At 34.8% G+C, this 16,040-nt stretch overlaps 1 protein-coding gene across 1 annotated transcript in view; it reads left to right on the forward strand.

Moving 5' to 3' along the window:
- Nucleotides 1-15,060, forward strand: part of LOC106475788 — an 18,365-nt gene extending 3,305 nt beyond the window's left edge. Inside the window, exons 2-6 of the mRNA XM_013936465.2 lie at nucleotides 180-516; nucleotides 2,283-2,447; nucleotides 4,395-4,507; nucleotides 4,942-5,149; nucleotides 6,676-15,060. Coding sequence (XP_013791919.2) covers nucleotides 180-516; nucleotides 2,283-2,447; nucleotides 4,395-4,507; nucleotides 4,942-5,149; nucleotides 6,676-8,615 — 2,763 coding nt within the window. The 3' untranslated portion in view covers nucleotides 8,616-15,060. The remainder of the gene's footprint in view (nucleotides 1-179; nucleotides 517-2,282; nucleotides 2,448-4,394; nucleotides 4,508-4,941; nucleotides 5,150-6,675) is intronic.
- The last annotated feature ends 980 nt before the right edge of the window (nucleotides 15,061-16,040 follow it).

Below are 16,040 nucleotides of genomic sequence, written 5' to 3' on the forward strand. Positions count from 1 at the left end.
CAGAACAAGTAATTTCTGTTATAGTTTGAAATCTGATTAAGACAGGCTAAGCCTATTGAGAAAGCTGTGAGTGAAATATAATTAATATTTCGTTTTTTATTGTAGCTTCCTCGGTCCCCATTTACAAGTTACTGTATGTACATCCTGCGGCAACTTATACACCTCCTAATTTGTTTTAGGTCACACCTGAACCTGATGGCAGGCCTCACTCTGCACCAATGACACCAGCCACTTCTGAAAACACCTCCAGAGAGTTTCTCCGACCTTCGAGTTTAGTACAAGTTGTGAACTTGTCAGTGTCGAACGTTAATGGCTCTCGGGCTCCATCTATTCGCTACTCTTTGCTTCAAGGATACACAGAGCTTGATAATCGAAATACTGGAGTCAATCATTCTCAGTCAGCTTCATCAAAGGGACCCATCCAACCAGAATTCAGTGCATGTGAACCATCTACTTCAGAGCAACCTTGTGGAGACACAGTAGACTCGGAAAGTTTTGTGATGCCCCAACCCGCTGGTTCGTTTTATTCTGACATCTTTTTATCTTTTTGGAAGTCGAATGACTTTAATAACAGTGTTCTGTTATTATTGGAATGAAAATTAAGTATTTTTGATATAGAAGCAAGAACAGAGTTATTGAGTTAGAAAAAAACAGCCATGATGTTAAATAATGTCTTGTTTATTTCTGAAAATAGTTGTTCTTACAATTCTCAGTTCGTTTAACTTTCATAAATGCATGTTTAATTCTCATGTTACTAGTTTGCCTGCCAGATGTCAAGAGCCAAATTTAGTTTTGTATATTTCCTATACAAGTTAGAATAAACCAGTTTGGTTTAAAAGAACATACTTGAATTGCATGTGCTGATTGGAAGGATAAAGAAGTTACATTTATTTTTACGTACTTTCCCAAATTATTGACATGATTTCATTGAAAGAAACTTTTGTCCAACATGATAGATATTTTCTGCTTTATACTTTTGGAATGAGTGAGTCAAATACAACAGAGAAATTCCCTTGGTGGGATCTAAAATAACAATCCCTGGTGTGTGAGAAGTAAGATTCCAGAATTACAATGCTAAAATGATTTTCATTGAAAGAAACTTTTGTCCAACATTCTTTGTGTGATAGATATTTTCTGCTTTATACTTTTGGAATGAGTGAGTCAAATACAACAGAGAAATTCCCTTGGTGGGATCTAAAATAACAACAATCCCTGGTGTGTGAGAAGTAAGATTCCAGAATTACAATGCTAAAATCTGTGGGTAGACTTTCCAAGAAGTGTTGGTTAGCCTAGTGGTGGACTTTTCGATTTCAGAGCTGGTGAGCCAGATTTAAATCCGTGCAAGACCACAAAAAATTACCTGAATTTTCAGCTGTGGTTGCATTATAAGAGTGACAGTCAGTCTCTTAGTGTTGGTGGTAGGGTGCTGTTGGCTGGCTGCCTTCTCTCTAGTCTATAGCTCAAAATTAGGATTGGTAGCAGATAACCTTACTAGCTTTGTCATAGGATACGAAAGATAAAATACCACTAAAATCATTCCTCATGGTGGATAAGTGCAGATAGACCATTGTGTACTTTTGCAATAAAACATATTATTCAGATAAAGTCAAATTTGGGTAGTTTCGTATTGAAATAAAAATGGATTACTTTGTCCAAATTTTCTAGATTTTGTGACTTTAAACAAAGGGTGTGTGTATTTCTGATTCTATCATTAAGCAGAAGTTTAGAATGTGTTACTTAGAATTAGTGACGTGTAGATTTTCTTTATAGCGTTTTTGTTTATTAAGCATTGCTTGACTATTTATACAGCAGAAAATTCTTCGAATTTAAAGTAAAGTTGATACACTTACTGGTATTTATTTTCAGAGAAAGTTCTTTGACACTAGATTGGGAATGTATATAGATGTCAACCACTTTGAGCTGATATATTATAAATAACACTGTGCTGTTGAACCCAGTGTTCTGTCTGTCTTTCTATCTTGCTTACACTAGCCAGCTACTTTCAGCAGAGATTTTTTTTATATATTTAGAATGATTTAATTACATAGAAATTAAAAGATGGTACCCGTGAATTTAAAATGTTCTTGCATTCTTTAGTGTGGTGCCATGTTAGTCTTAACTTAATTAAAACTGTAATTATTAAGCTTTGAGGCAGTTGGAAATTAGGATCCTCTTTGTCCTTATTTTTATGTTAATCTACACACATTGCAAGTCTAGTGTTGGATCCTACACACACACACACACATAGAATTATACATATTGTTTGTTATTATTTATTCCAGGTTTGCTTCTGTCTGTTGATGCTGAAGGACGAAGCAGAAACCCTTCCACAGCAGGTCAAGCTGTTGCTGGTCAAATACCTTCAGCTGAGATTCCGTACATGACCCCTCCATTACAGCACTCACCACTAATGACCAACATGGAGGATGGAGGAGAAATCTCTTCAGGTTTGAAATCTTAGCTTATTCGATGTAGGCTTAGCTTGTGATTGATGGTGGCAATAGAAACTTATTTAATGTAGGCTTAGCGTGTGATTGGATGGTGGCAATAGAAGCTTAATCAGTGTAGGCTTAGCTTGTGATTGGATGGTGGCAATAGAAGCTTAATCAGTGTAGGCTTAGCTTGTGATTGGATGGTGGCAATAGAAGCTTAATCAGTGTAGGCTTAGCTTGTGATTGGATGGTGGCAATAGAAGCTTAGTCAGTGTAGGCTTAGCTTGTGATTGGATGGTAACAATAGAAGCTTAATCAGTGTAGGCTTAGCTTGTGATTGGATGGTAACAATAGAAGCTTAATCAGTGTAGGCTTAGCTTGTGATTGGATGGTAACAATAGAAGCTTAATCAATGTAGGCTTAGCTTGTGATTGGATAGAAGTGATATGTAATATCCATAATTTAAAATTAATTATTTTTTGTTCAAAATAAACAATTCAAAGACATGTTGGAATATTGAAACACACACACACACACACACACACACACACACACACAGAGCTATGGAAAAATAGATTGTTATATTTTAAGACTATTTTTTGTAGACAGGATGAGGATGGCATAGGTTAATATTTGTTAAAGCTAGATATACTTGTTTTCAACCAATGATTAATATCAGTTGTCAATAAAACTTGTAATTCACTTTAATATAGGGAGGATAGATTACAATCCTGATTTAGTCAATAACATGGCTTTGTGAGAACTGCGATTATATAAGTACAATGGTATTAGTGCATAATTTAGCAAGCCAGTTGGAGTGCTTGCGACTAATGACATTTAAAAGTGTTTTTTAGACAACATAAGTTATAACAAAACATAAAGCATTAAATAAAGTAGGAAATCAAACTTAAACATCAGAACAAACAAGGGAGGCTTAGTTACCATTAACAGGTGGATTAAGTTGTTTGTTTAAAGAAATATGGACACTTTCAAGAACAACTGATTGTTATTTTGAAGGATCTCAGTCATGACTAAAACAATGAAATTCAGCAACTTTCTGTCTGATTATTGTTCTTCAATACCGTAGTGTATTACATATTTTTTGTTTTTCTTGTGTATGGAGAACATTTCCAGCAATGTTGTATAATAAGGTACACTGATTAGAAGCTAAGCCTATATTAAATAAGCTTCACCACTAATAGTTTGTTTTAATGGATTTCGTATGTCTTCACTCTTTTTTTTTTATGTTTAACTTATGTTTATCAAAGGTTCAGAAGTAAAAAACAAAATAGGTGGTGTTAGTATCACCCTGAATAAGATTATCTGATTGGATGTATAAGTAATTTGGTTGTTGTACGTCTCAACCGTTACATACGAAACATTGTACCCTAAAAAATCTGCTATTCTACCAGTAGCTTCTCAGAAACTTAAATGTGTTTGATAACTGAATGGGCACCTGTGAAGTAATGGAACATGTATTTTTGTTTTGTGATACATTTAATAAGTGAAGCTATAATTGTTACTGGATTGACTTTTAATACTTTCTTTGTAACAGATACCCAATTAATAACTGAGCATATATAAAGGTCTTCGAACAGGTTTTAGTAGGAATATTACATTTGTTTTTTGAGTTTGTTTTGTCCCTAATAGTGTTGATATCTAACTGTGATCTGTGTAGGTTACCTGATATGATCAGAAGTTAATATTAACTACGTGTCTAAGATTTATATATATGATAAGTCAGGTCGTTTTGAACTCACTATTAATGTTCTAAAAATCTCATTTAACTTTGAGAAGAATTCATTGAGGATAATAAGACTCTTCTTGTAACAAAGTTTGATGAGAACAAAAGAAATCTAAGCTGTAGTTGCTATCAGTAATGTTGATTTTCTGTTGTAGTGAGTGATGTTTCTTACCCCATCTTGTGTGCGTCTAGTATTAACATTATATTTTGTGTCGTAGGGAATAAAGACACACCATACAACATGATCAGCGTACGTGAGCCCTTAGCTAAAGTAAGGGAAGAAACTTTAAAACTCCAACTAAGACAGCAGCCAGGAACTTCCAGTAACCAGGTATAAAGGTTTCTATGTATAGTGTCATAGAATTTTTAGTATAGTGGCTGATGGTTAACTCAGTATAAAAATGATGGCTTCGACAACTGATGAAAAAATCTGTATACATACCATCAGTGTTGTCTTCTAGTGACCAGCTGCTATGTTTAATATCATAGATGTTATATGGTAGCTGATGATTAACTCAGTATAAAAATGATGGCCTTGACAACTGACGAAAAAAATCTGTATACATACCATCAGTGTTGTCTTCTAGTAACCAGCTGCTATGTTTAATATCACAGATGTTATATGGTAGCTGATGGTTAAAAATGCAGATTTGATCTTTCTTGTTGCTATATGCACGTACACTATAATGTCATGAGAATATTTTAAATTTATTCGTGACATGACCTAATACCATTATTTTCATAAAGTAAGTGCTTTATCTTCAGGTGTCGGGAAGTCAGTCAAGCGAGGGTCATTACATGGTGGTCCCTGATGAAGAAGAGATGTACGAAGAAATTGATCCTGGCTCTAGTCAGCACTCTGAGAGATCTTCTTCCATGTACGCGTCGATTGAACCGGAGAGGCGTCAACTTCCGCCAGCTCCACCGACTGTAGAAAGTTTGAAGTGTGTTGCCCAGGCTCACTCCAGACAAGGTACTCATTTTGTTCTCTGTTATTTATTAAGATTTTGTTTAGCATAAAATTTTAATGGATCTTACAGTCTAAATGGTGTGTGTGTATATATATTTTTATTGTTACGCAGTAGTGTTTTTCAAGTTGCACAGTGTTTCTAGGTGAGTTACAAAGATATAAAAATATTATCTGTCTTACCATCTTCATAATGTTTCAGTTTTTGGTGGTCACGAGTATGAACCTGGCGAGACAGGGATCGTTATAAATAAAAGTTAACGGTACTCGATGTTTTAAGAAAGAGAGAGAGAAAATCATAAACATTATGAGAAAGTTCAACCTTTGAACCCGTCAGATACATATCTGTAAAAGAAAATATGCTATTGAAGGAATTGTCGTGGTTTCATCCTTTCCACCCCTCAAAACGTACTGTTGAACGAGTCGTGGTGACGGTCACTAGAAAGCTCTCTTTTTTACACCCCTTTATTTATTGAAGAAAAAAAAAACTGTCAGTAATCAGTAAATTTTTATGATGGAATTTTAAATTTATTCTAACTACCTGTTTACTCCTGTAGTCTGACATGAGTTGCAGTAAGCTTGAGGGCTTATAACAACGAAGTTTGGGGTTTGATGCTTGCAGTGGGCATCATAGTGTGTTAGTCATTACATCTGTCTAGATTCTTAGAGATTATGATTACTTCCTAAATGTTGTATTTTGGTTTCAGGGAAATGAGATTTTAGAAAATTGTAATAATATATGTGTATTTACACCTCCATTACATATTGATTTGTCTCTGTCCGTCCTGATCTTATGGACAGAAAATCTCCAGAATAGATCAATGGCTTTTGGCCAAACTTATATGACAGATACTATATACAAAGTTCTGGATATGATTAACTTTCGAAGGTCATGGGTCAAAGATCAGTCAGATGGTGGGAGGAGGCTTAAACGAACAGTTTAACATAAATTGGGGCATAGGTTTTTCATAAACACATTTTGTACTTGTTTTAAATTATCATGATCAAGATATTATATAAGCTTCTTTTACATTGACCCCCTAGTGGTTAAGTGGTAAATCTGTGGGCTTATTCTGCTAAAAAAAAAAGGGCACAGCACAGACTGCCCATTGCGTAGCTTTGTGCTTAATGACAAATAAATAAATCTTTTCCATTGCTGAACTTTTTCCACTACTACATATGCAATTGTTTTTCTTTCTGATATCAGAAAAACTCTAAATTGGACTGTATTATTAAATTCTGTGTAATGATTGATTGTTGTAAACTGTTGAACTCCTAATTAATTGCTTGTTTATGGGCTAATTTGAAACATTCTCCATTTTTACACTTTAGCACCTAACTTAACTGTTTATACTTACTTGAACCTTTTAAATTTGTTACTGACATTCGATTAAGAAGGACACTAAAGTTTCAAGAAGAGTCTTATGATTTTTAAGTTTTTATAACTAGACATTTTTTAATAATTTGTTTTACTAAGTTATTGTGAAATAATGGGGAACTTTGCTGTTTTAATTGTGCCTTAATATTTTCAGCTTCCTATACTTCTGCGACTTCCTTTGACATTAGCGATGTGATGGGAACAACAGAAGATGATGCCAACCAACTTATGAAAGACTTGTCTGGCCTTTACTCTGTAGTTGATAAATCGGGAAAGCAGCGGCAAACCATTCATTTGGCTGAAGGAGTGAGCTTTCTTCCGAGTTCCAAGGATGAGCCACAGACTGTTGAAGAAATGTACGCCAAAGTTCATAAGAAGAGACATGGCTCATCTTCAAGTGCATCAGGTATGGAAGAAATTGGAAAATATTCTTATCCCCCTTCAGTGGATGTATTTGCTCCCCCTGTTCCCCCTAAAAGCCCAACAGTTGTTACAGACTTTCCACTTGATCCTTCCCCCACAACTCGTCGCCATGTAGTTAACTCAGCTGTTCTTCCTGTGGCTAATTCTATCATTATGTTTTCCCCAAGACCTCAGTCGACTGATATTGTAACTAGGGATGATGATGATGATGGGGAGGATAGTGATCCAGGATATGAGCCTGTTAAGCATCAGAGTCTTGCTACTAATGATCCTGATTACGAACCATTGAAACATCAAAAATATACTTCTAATAACCCTAGTTATGAATCCTTAAAATACAAGAAATATACTTCTAATGATCCTGGCTATGAATCTGTAAAAGATAAGAAGTATGTGTCTAATGATCCTGGCTATGGATTGGTAAAACAAAAGAAGTATGCATCTAATGATCCTGGCTATGAATCTGTAAAAGAAAAGAAGCATGCATCTAATGATCCTGGCTATGAATCTGTAAAACAAAAGAAGTATGCATCTAATGATCCTGGCTATGAATCTGTAAAACAAAAGAAGCATGCATCTAATGATCCTGGCTATGAATCTGTAAAACAAAAGAAACATGCATCTAATGATCCTGGCTATGAATCTGTAAAAGATAAGAAGTATGGGTCTAATGATCCTGGCTATGAATCTGTAAAAGATAAGAAGCATGCATCTAATGATCCTGGTTATGAACGTGTTAAAGGAGACTTAGATGATCTGAGATATGAAAATGTTGCTCAGCCAGCTGTAGCAGGCAAATCTTTAAATGGTTTTACATGGGAGAGTCCAGCTAACAATATGACACACATGCCGCAAGATCAAACTTTGAGACATCATGGGTACGAAAGTCTGAAGGGTCTTCACAGAAATGATTCTGATGCGACAGAATCATATTACGAGAAAGTAAGGCCTAGAGGATACGATAGTAACAGCGAGTTTGGTGATCCAGACTACGAGCCTGTTAGAAGGCACGAGAGCGAACGTGCAGACCCTAATTACGAAAAGATTCGTAGGTTAGCACGAGCTGAAAGTGATGTCACTGATCCTGGTTATGAATGTGTTAAGAAACCTCCATTGCCTCCTTTAAATGCAGCAACCTCGCATGAACCACCTTACGAAATTGTTCACGGAGCGGAAAGTGACGTAAGCGAACCAGGATACGAGAGTGTACACCATCAGGACCATGGAAAACACCAAAGTACCTCAGGCCATGTGGTGGAAGAGTTTTTTAATTACTTAATTGACCCTAGTAGTAAAGTGGAAGGACTAACATTTTCCTATCCAGATTATGAAATGGTGAAACATATGCATAGTAATACTCCAAACCGCAGTGACGATAGTGAAGAATTTTACGAAACCATACCCTCAAAGGACCGCTCGGAATCTCATGTTTTAGAAACGGTGCCCCAACTGACCGACTACAATCCAGATGAAGATAGGGGCAGCAAAATATGTAGTGGTGGTAGAAGCAATGATAGCAAAGTTAAAGATGAGCAGGAAAATAGTATACCGGTAAGTTCACATGTTACAAAAATGGAACAAACAAAACCTGAAGAAAGCACCATCAAAGTGGGTGCAACTCGAGAAGTGGAGGAATACCCCAAGTGGGATAGCGGACCAGTAGAGGTCTAAGGAAAAAAAAATCAAATGTTCGAGTTTAAAAAACATAACTCTATCTGTATGTCGTGTTTTAACTACCAGGCTAAATTTAAAAGATAATGACTGTAGCTTGTGACCTTAAAGGGACAGACTGTTGTGTGTGACCTTTGACTAAAGTGGACATCATATGTATGGTCAGTGTGGTTAAGGAAGTCTTAATAGGCTAGTTTGGAGTATATAAAGAAATGGTGTGGGTGCTTCCACTGTAGAGTAAATTTTATTATGTACAGTAATCTGTAAATATTATTAGCTTAACTTGCCTAAATTTCATCACTAGTAAGTTCTTTTATGTACTAAATACAGTTTTAGGAGCAAAAGGAATTATGAAAAGAAAAAAAAAATCCTTTGAGAATAGGCAATATCTCTCACTTCTTGAAACTTGAAGTAAGCCACTTTTAGATAATAAAGTTTAGAAATGGCTTGGATGGGTAATGATAATGAAAGAACATTTATTACAAGTAACAAATGTATGTTTCAACAAGCTTTTGTCATCACCATAGGGTATCTGATGGCAATAAAAGCTTGTCAAAGTGTTTTACATTTCTTACTTCTAATAAAGTTTCTTTCATTACCCATCCAAGCCATCTCCAAACTTTATTGTCTAAAAGTGGGTTTCTCATCTTCAATATTTCAAAGGGCAATGTGTTCGATGATCTTAACCGAGAGATATTGTTTCGTTAGGCTAATATTTTTTAAAGTGTACTGCTTTATATTGTAATGCTGTGGCTATGACAGAGCTCTTAAGTCGTTTTTCTCTGATAAGAGCTTGTCTTTTTTATTTTTTGTAATGGTGTAGAGAGAGAGAGATGGCTTCCTTAGTCTTCCTTTATTGGTGGTTCTGCAGCTCTTTTGGCCGGCATTCGAAACGCATCTTATGAGAGCCATATGTTCTGCTATAATTGAAGCTGTGATTGTTCAACAAATAGACTAAAAAGTTCTTTTAATCATTGTTCCAGATTTCTTTTGGTTTATCCTATGCATTCTTTATTGCACGACGATAAGGTTTCACAAGTGACATACTTGGAGTTTAGACTGTTCGAATTTTGTTTCATTAGAGATAAGGAGTTTTGTGTTTTATTTCCTTATTTTAAGTTAACTGGAAATTTTTATGAATGTGCTGAAGATAACATTGACGTGGTAGTGCATAGAACAGTGATGTTAGTGTGTGGTTTTTGGCTCTGTTCATCTGGAAATTTTTTTAACGCCTATGAATTTTGTTGGTAGAGCAGTATTACCTAAAACTCTTGCAATTCTGCTAAAAGGGAAGGAAATTTAATAGTGACATGAGGTATTTGTCTGCAATGGTTGTTTTTCTGGAGATTCTGATGGTTAAGCCACTGTCCCATCTACTGTAGATGAGGATGACTGGTGGTGAAGCCACTGTCCCATCTACTGTAGATGAGGATGACTGGTGGTGAAGCCACTGTCCCATCTACTGTAGATGAGGATGACTGGTGGTGAAGCCACTGTCCCATCTACTGTAGATGAGGATGTCTGGTGGTGAAGCCACTGTCCCATCTACTGTAGATGAGGATGTCTCGTGGTGAAGCCACTGTCCCATCTACAGTAGATGAGGATGTCTGGTGGTGAAGCCACTGTCCCATCTACAGTAGATGAGGATGTCTGGTGGTGAAGCCACTGTCCAATCTACTGTAGATGAGGATGTCTGATGGTTAAGCCACTGTCCCATCTAGTGTAGATGAGGATATTTGGTGGTGAAGCCACTGTCCCATCTATTGTAGTTGAGGATGTCTGGTGATGAGGCCGATATCCCATCTACTGTAGAGGAGGATGCCTAGTGGTGAGGCCATTGTCTCATCTACCGTAAATGAGGAAGTCTGTTGATGAGGCCGATATCCCATCTACCGTAGATGAGGAAGTCTGGTGATGAGGCCGATATCCCATCTACCGTAGATGAGGAAGTCTGGTGATGAGGCCGATATCCCATCTACTGTAGAGGAAGATGCCTAGTGGTGAGGCCACTGTCTCATCTACCGTAGATGAGGAAGTCTGCGTAGCTCAATCACAGATACATCATTAGAGTAAGGTTTCTGAAGTTTAAAACATATTTCAAAAGTTCCTCAGTTAGAGGCCACTAAATATTGGAGTGAACAACAAACCCACTACAAAATTATCAGTTTGTTCAGAAAAAAGAATCCTGGTTTGAAAGTCATTGGAGCTGACATAAAAAGTTAATCAATTCCAAAATAGTCTCTTTGAAAGGTCTGTTGTTGGTGGGTTTAGGGGGGATATCTGTGTTTGTTATATTTTGGTGGTTGAAGATTACAGGGTTATTCAGGAATATATGTCTTGATTTTTAAAATTGGCTTAAAAGTCCCATGGTTGTATTTGTAACTTTCAATTTGGCGACAAAATTTTGTGTAAATTACACAAATGTCAATTTCTGTTTGAAGTGCAGTATTACAAACTCCTGATTGTTGTGGTAAGTGGTAAGAAAATGATTTAAAAAGAGAGAGAGAGAGAGAGAATGAGCCAATGGCAGCTTACGAAGTGCCTCATGTAGAAGTTCCATGATCGTATCCCAAACATTAAAACCAGAGTGGTTTTCTTTGTACTAGTAATTATGTTTTAGTTGCAGTGTCTAGAAAAATATAATAAAACATTAATTAACTGCTACTAAAGCTTCAATCATGACCTAATATTGCTGCGTAAGGAAGTGGAGAGTGTGGGCCTAAAAAGAACAAGTAGCATGCCAGAATGACCTGTTGCTATGTCAACAGGAGAGCTTGGTTAGGCCAGCTGTGAACTGCCTAATTAGGAAGTGAGAAACGGGCTTTGCAGAGATAAGAAGTTGATGTCAGTTGGCTGAAAATGGAGCCGGTTCTTCACCCGTTAAATAGGTCACCAACTGCCACTGATATCTGCTGAAATACACGTGTTAGCAAGTGGATTGAAAGTGGCTAACAAGTTTTATTGAGACCACATTTCTCGATGTATTGGATAATGACTGCCGATGAGTGACCATTTATTACTGTGAACATTTTAAAAAAGGCCGGTCACAAATACAGTTGTAGATGTTTATGGTGTCAAAGCTCATTGGTTGTTTATCAGCATTTCATTAAAAACAGGGAAGCAAATGAAACAGTGTTATTTGCACTACCAAAAGGGCACAAAAAATATTTTAGTTTATTTGAATATATGGAGTGTTATTGCAGTGTTACAATGTATATTCAGGAAGTGAAGGTAGCCTGTGTTTCGGTGTTAGTTGACCACTATATTAAAAAAAAAAGAAGCATTTCATTGCCATATTAAAACTTGTTTAATATGTAGATTAGAACATCATTAGATGTAAAACCTGTACATGTAAGTTTCTGGAAAAGTTCAGCTGTAAATAAGAATATTCATAAAGGTCAAAGTTAAATGGTTGTCCAAGATTAAGCCTAGACGGTCTTTTTTTTTTATTTGCTTAATTAAAAGATATTTACAATGTTTTATAACTGTGAAGTTGTTTGTGTGTATAATGTTTAAGATCGTATCAATGATTGAATTTAAAGTTAAACATGCCTTGCATGTTATCTTTTTGTGGCATTTTCAGGTGTTTCAATAGATACACACAGCACAGTTTGTTCTCAAAGTTAGATATAATATCTGGTTCCTATAATTCAGTTGAGGAAATGTACAGACTAGAATGTGTTTTCAGTTGTATGTAGAAATACAAGTTTGAAAGTAATTTCTTGTGTCATGTTAATGTTTGAACAAGATAATGTTAAATCCACCCCTATTATTAAATATAACTCTTAGTTGGAGTTCAGTAGTTTTCATGTGTTCAGGTTTTAAAGACTTGTATTGGTCATTAATCTACTTTTTTTAAACTTCCAGAAATTGTGTCCTTTGTTATAAACTTTTAAACACAACTGTTCGACTGTGATTGCTTTAGTTTCATTGCATTATCTTTAACTCCACGTAGTTAATTGAATTGGATACCAGCTTACAAGTTCAAGACTCAATTTATAACTTGTATAATGATGGTAAACTGTTGAAGACAAGAAAAATGTTGTTGTTTTTTTTGTAATTAGTTCCTTCTTAAGAATCTGTATAATATCAGTAATGGATGTGCGTTAGGTGTCGTAACATGTTTGAATTCAGAACGTTTACGTCAACATTTTTATTATAGTCTTGTTAACTAAACCCTTTGTTAATTGGCTTTCATTGATTTCCAGCACTTAATTTTTACCTGTGTAGTAGTTTGTGACACACACTCCCCCCCCAAAAAGTACACGAGTTCAAAAGAGTGTCTCGAGACTTTTCCCATAATGCCTCAACTGAACAATATTTTCATCAGCCTTATGTCTGTTCACTTAACTCTTTCATTGCTACATTAATATGCAACTCTTCCAGTGTTTGGTTTGTTTTTAGTTACACATTAAAAACACTGAAAGATACAATTTAATATTTCATTATTTAGATGAAACTTTAAAGTGATAACATTTGAGAATTTTGAAGGGAAATACCTTTTTATTTTTATTACTCATGGTGGTATTTTATTACTTGTACTACTGCTCCAGAGGAAGACACGTGCCCACAGAAGTAAAAAAATTAATATTGGTACTATCCACAATAGCAATCTAAAACAGAGTTTCTTAATCTTTTCAATGTCAGAGATAAGCTTGCCGTCTCGTTAAACTGTCACCGACCGCTAAAATACAACAAAGAGACATTACGACTTGCATATGAATATTTTGTCCATTTTTGTTTGTTCTTGTGGAATACCATGAACTGGCAAGGCGGTTGTGATGTCTTACTACCGACTGATGGTTGAGAAATATTGATCTAAATAAGCCTGTAAACCAGGAATGGTTTGTTCTTCTGATACTGAATACTGACAGTTATATAAGAGTGAAATGAAGTTCATGATGTAGGTAAGTTTCTAGAATACCATGGACTGGCAAGGTGGTTGTGATGTCTTACTACCGGCTGATGGTTGAGAAATATTGATCTAAATAAGCCTGTAAACCAGGAATGGTTTGTTCTTCTGATACTGAATACTGACAGTTATATAAGAGTGAAATGAAGTTTATGATGTAGGTAAGTTTCTACAGGCAAGAACAAGTTTGTTACTCATCTCGGTATCCGATTCTTTACACGTTAAGGCAAGTTTAAAATGATGTCTCTGTCTTTACGGTGATGTTACCTATTGAGACGTAAAGAGTTTGTCAGCAAAAAAGTATTCTTTGTTACTTGTTTACAGTGAGGTTAAATTAGAGCTAGTTAACCTCTATTAAAAAACCTCACAACACCTGACTAGCGACAGAGTCAGAACATGACTTTCTTCAGTATTTTATATTGGAATTTTTAGAGGCAGGTATTGAACCATTAACCATTCCCAGGTAGCAGGACTATCTGAATTATTAATGCATTACAAACAGTTATTATTCACAAAATGTTATATTTGTATTTGAAAAGAATAAGAAAATTCAAGTTTTGTCTGTTGATAACTGTTCAAAACCACCAGTTTTTAGGTGCTAAATTTATAGTTTAACGTGTTTTCAGGTACTGCCATTTAATAAAGAATATTGCTGGATATAAAGAGATTAATCTCTTCGAAACTAAAGCATTTCTTGGTAAATTATAGCAGTAAGTGGATCATTAATAACAGACCTAATCAATGTCGTGTTGTTTTCTGTCGGGTTAATCATAACGTTTGTTTCTCTTGCTCAAACTTTTGCTGTAAACCCCCCCCCCCCAAATCTATCAGATACTGCCTTTTTTTCGTCCAATATATCAAAACTTTAAAAATTTACGCCATTCTGTTAGAAAATATTATAATATTCTGTCATAATGGAGTGAACCAAATTGATTTCTTAAATTGAGTATATTTGTTTCAGTTGATGAAATATTTGTCAAGTGAAATTTTACTGATAACTGACTATATTTTCATAGAAAATTGGCCCTAGATAGGAGTGTTTGTCTTTCAACTTCAGTTCTCTATGATGCTAGTAGTATCTGCCTGCTTAAAATCTGATTTTGTCAAATTGTTGATCAAATGTAATGTATTATTATTATTATTAGCAATAATTTTGTTTAAATATATCAGCATCATTTGTTTTTGTGAGAAAAAAGCAGCTACAGTTTTAATGTTTTTTTTTATGATTGTTATTTATGAGTATAATGTTTTCTGTAGATTTACATAATGTAAAATGATTTATGCGATAAGACATTTGGATATAAATTTAGATTTTTATAATTTATTACAGAATCTGCTGTAAAACATTGCATCATATATATATATATATATTTGATTATCTGAAGAAAATCACAAATGTATAGGTCTTCATATAGCTTTCTATACTTTTACTATATCATCCTGTATTAACATATCATAAATCAACACATCACTTAGTGCCAAAGGTTTAAATATTTTAATGTGTATTCTGCATTAAAAAAAGAAGGAAAAAAACAAGAAGAAGATATAGAACAAACTGGACATGGAATTCTAAGTTGTGCAATTGTCTTTTGTTTAAAGGTTTATTGGTATAAAATAAAGGGGGAACAGGTCCCCAATTGTTAAGAGGGCTCATTGGATATTATTATTACAATTTAAAGAAGTATGTATAGCCGTCATCATAGGTGATCTTGTTTAATTTGCTCCTTAAAGGCTTACTGTTGTATTATTACGTATCAACTTGGCTTGATGTTTGTAGATATTTTGAACTTTTAATTTAGTGTTTTCTTTAAATGTCCATCCAAACCTAATAACTGTATTTTAAAATATTTATTGTTATAAATATCCCGTGATGTTCTTACTCAAGCTTGTTTTTAATTCAGTTTGTTCCTTGAGGGTTCTCTTAATAGTGAATGTAACAAAAAAAAGTCGAAAGCTTTGAAAAGGACCTCTTTTCAGAAATGTTGTACTTTGTCTACTGATACTAGAATTAAATTAAAATGTAAATCACTTCCAATATTGTAGTACAAGATTTAAACCTGCCATTAAATTCATGTAAGTTTAATCCAAGTATGAAATTTTTCTAACTTGATAGCTAAATGAAACTGAAGAAAATTGGGGGTTAATATTTGAATAATATTCTCTCTAAGATAAGTGAAAATAGTTCTATTTATTCATCCGATATATATTTTTTTGACTTTGTATAAGATTACGATTAGAATTTTCAAGGTGTAGTAAAGTTAGAAATATACGAGTCCTTGTGCTTTCCATAAACTAAATTAATAGCCTCCAAAAATATAATTTAAATATGAGCATTATTTTCACCCAGATAACCCAATTATGGGGGGAAAAAAGGTACCAATTTTCTAACCGTGATACTATATCTTAGTCGTAGTAACGTTTTATAATAAACTGAACTCAATGTTTCTTAGATTGTCCTTTATCTTTGTATTAATAACTGGATTTTTGTGCATTACCAGTGCCCGTGCCAAAGG

Source organism: Limulus polyphemus, unplaced genomic scaffold (genome assembly GCF_000517525.1).
Source record: "Limulus polyphemus unplaced genomic scaffold, Limulus_polyphemus-2.1.2 Scaffold9172, whole genome shotgun sequence".
Taxonomy (NCBI): Eukaryota; Metazoa; Arthropoda; class Merostomata; order Xiphosura; family Limulidae; genus Limulus; species Limulus polyphemus.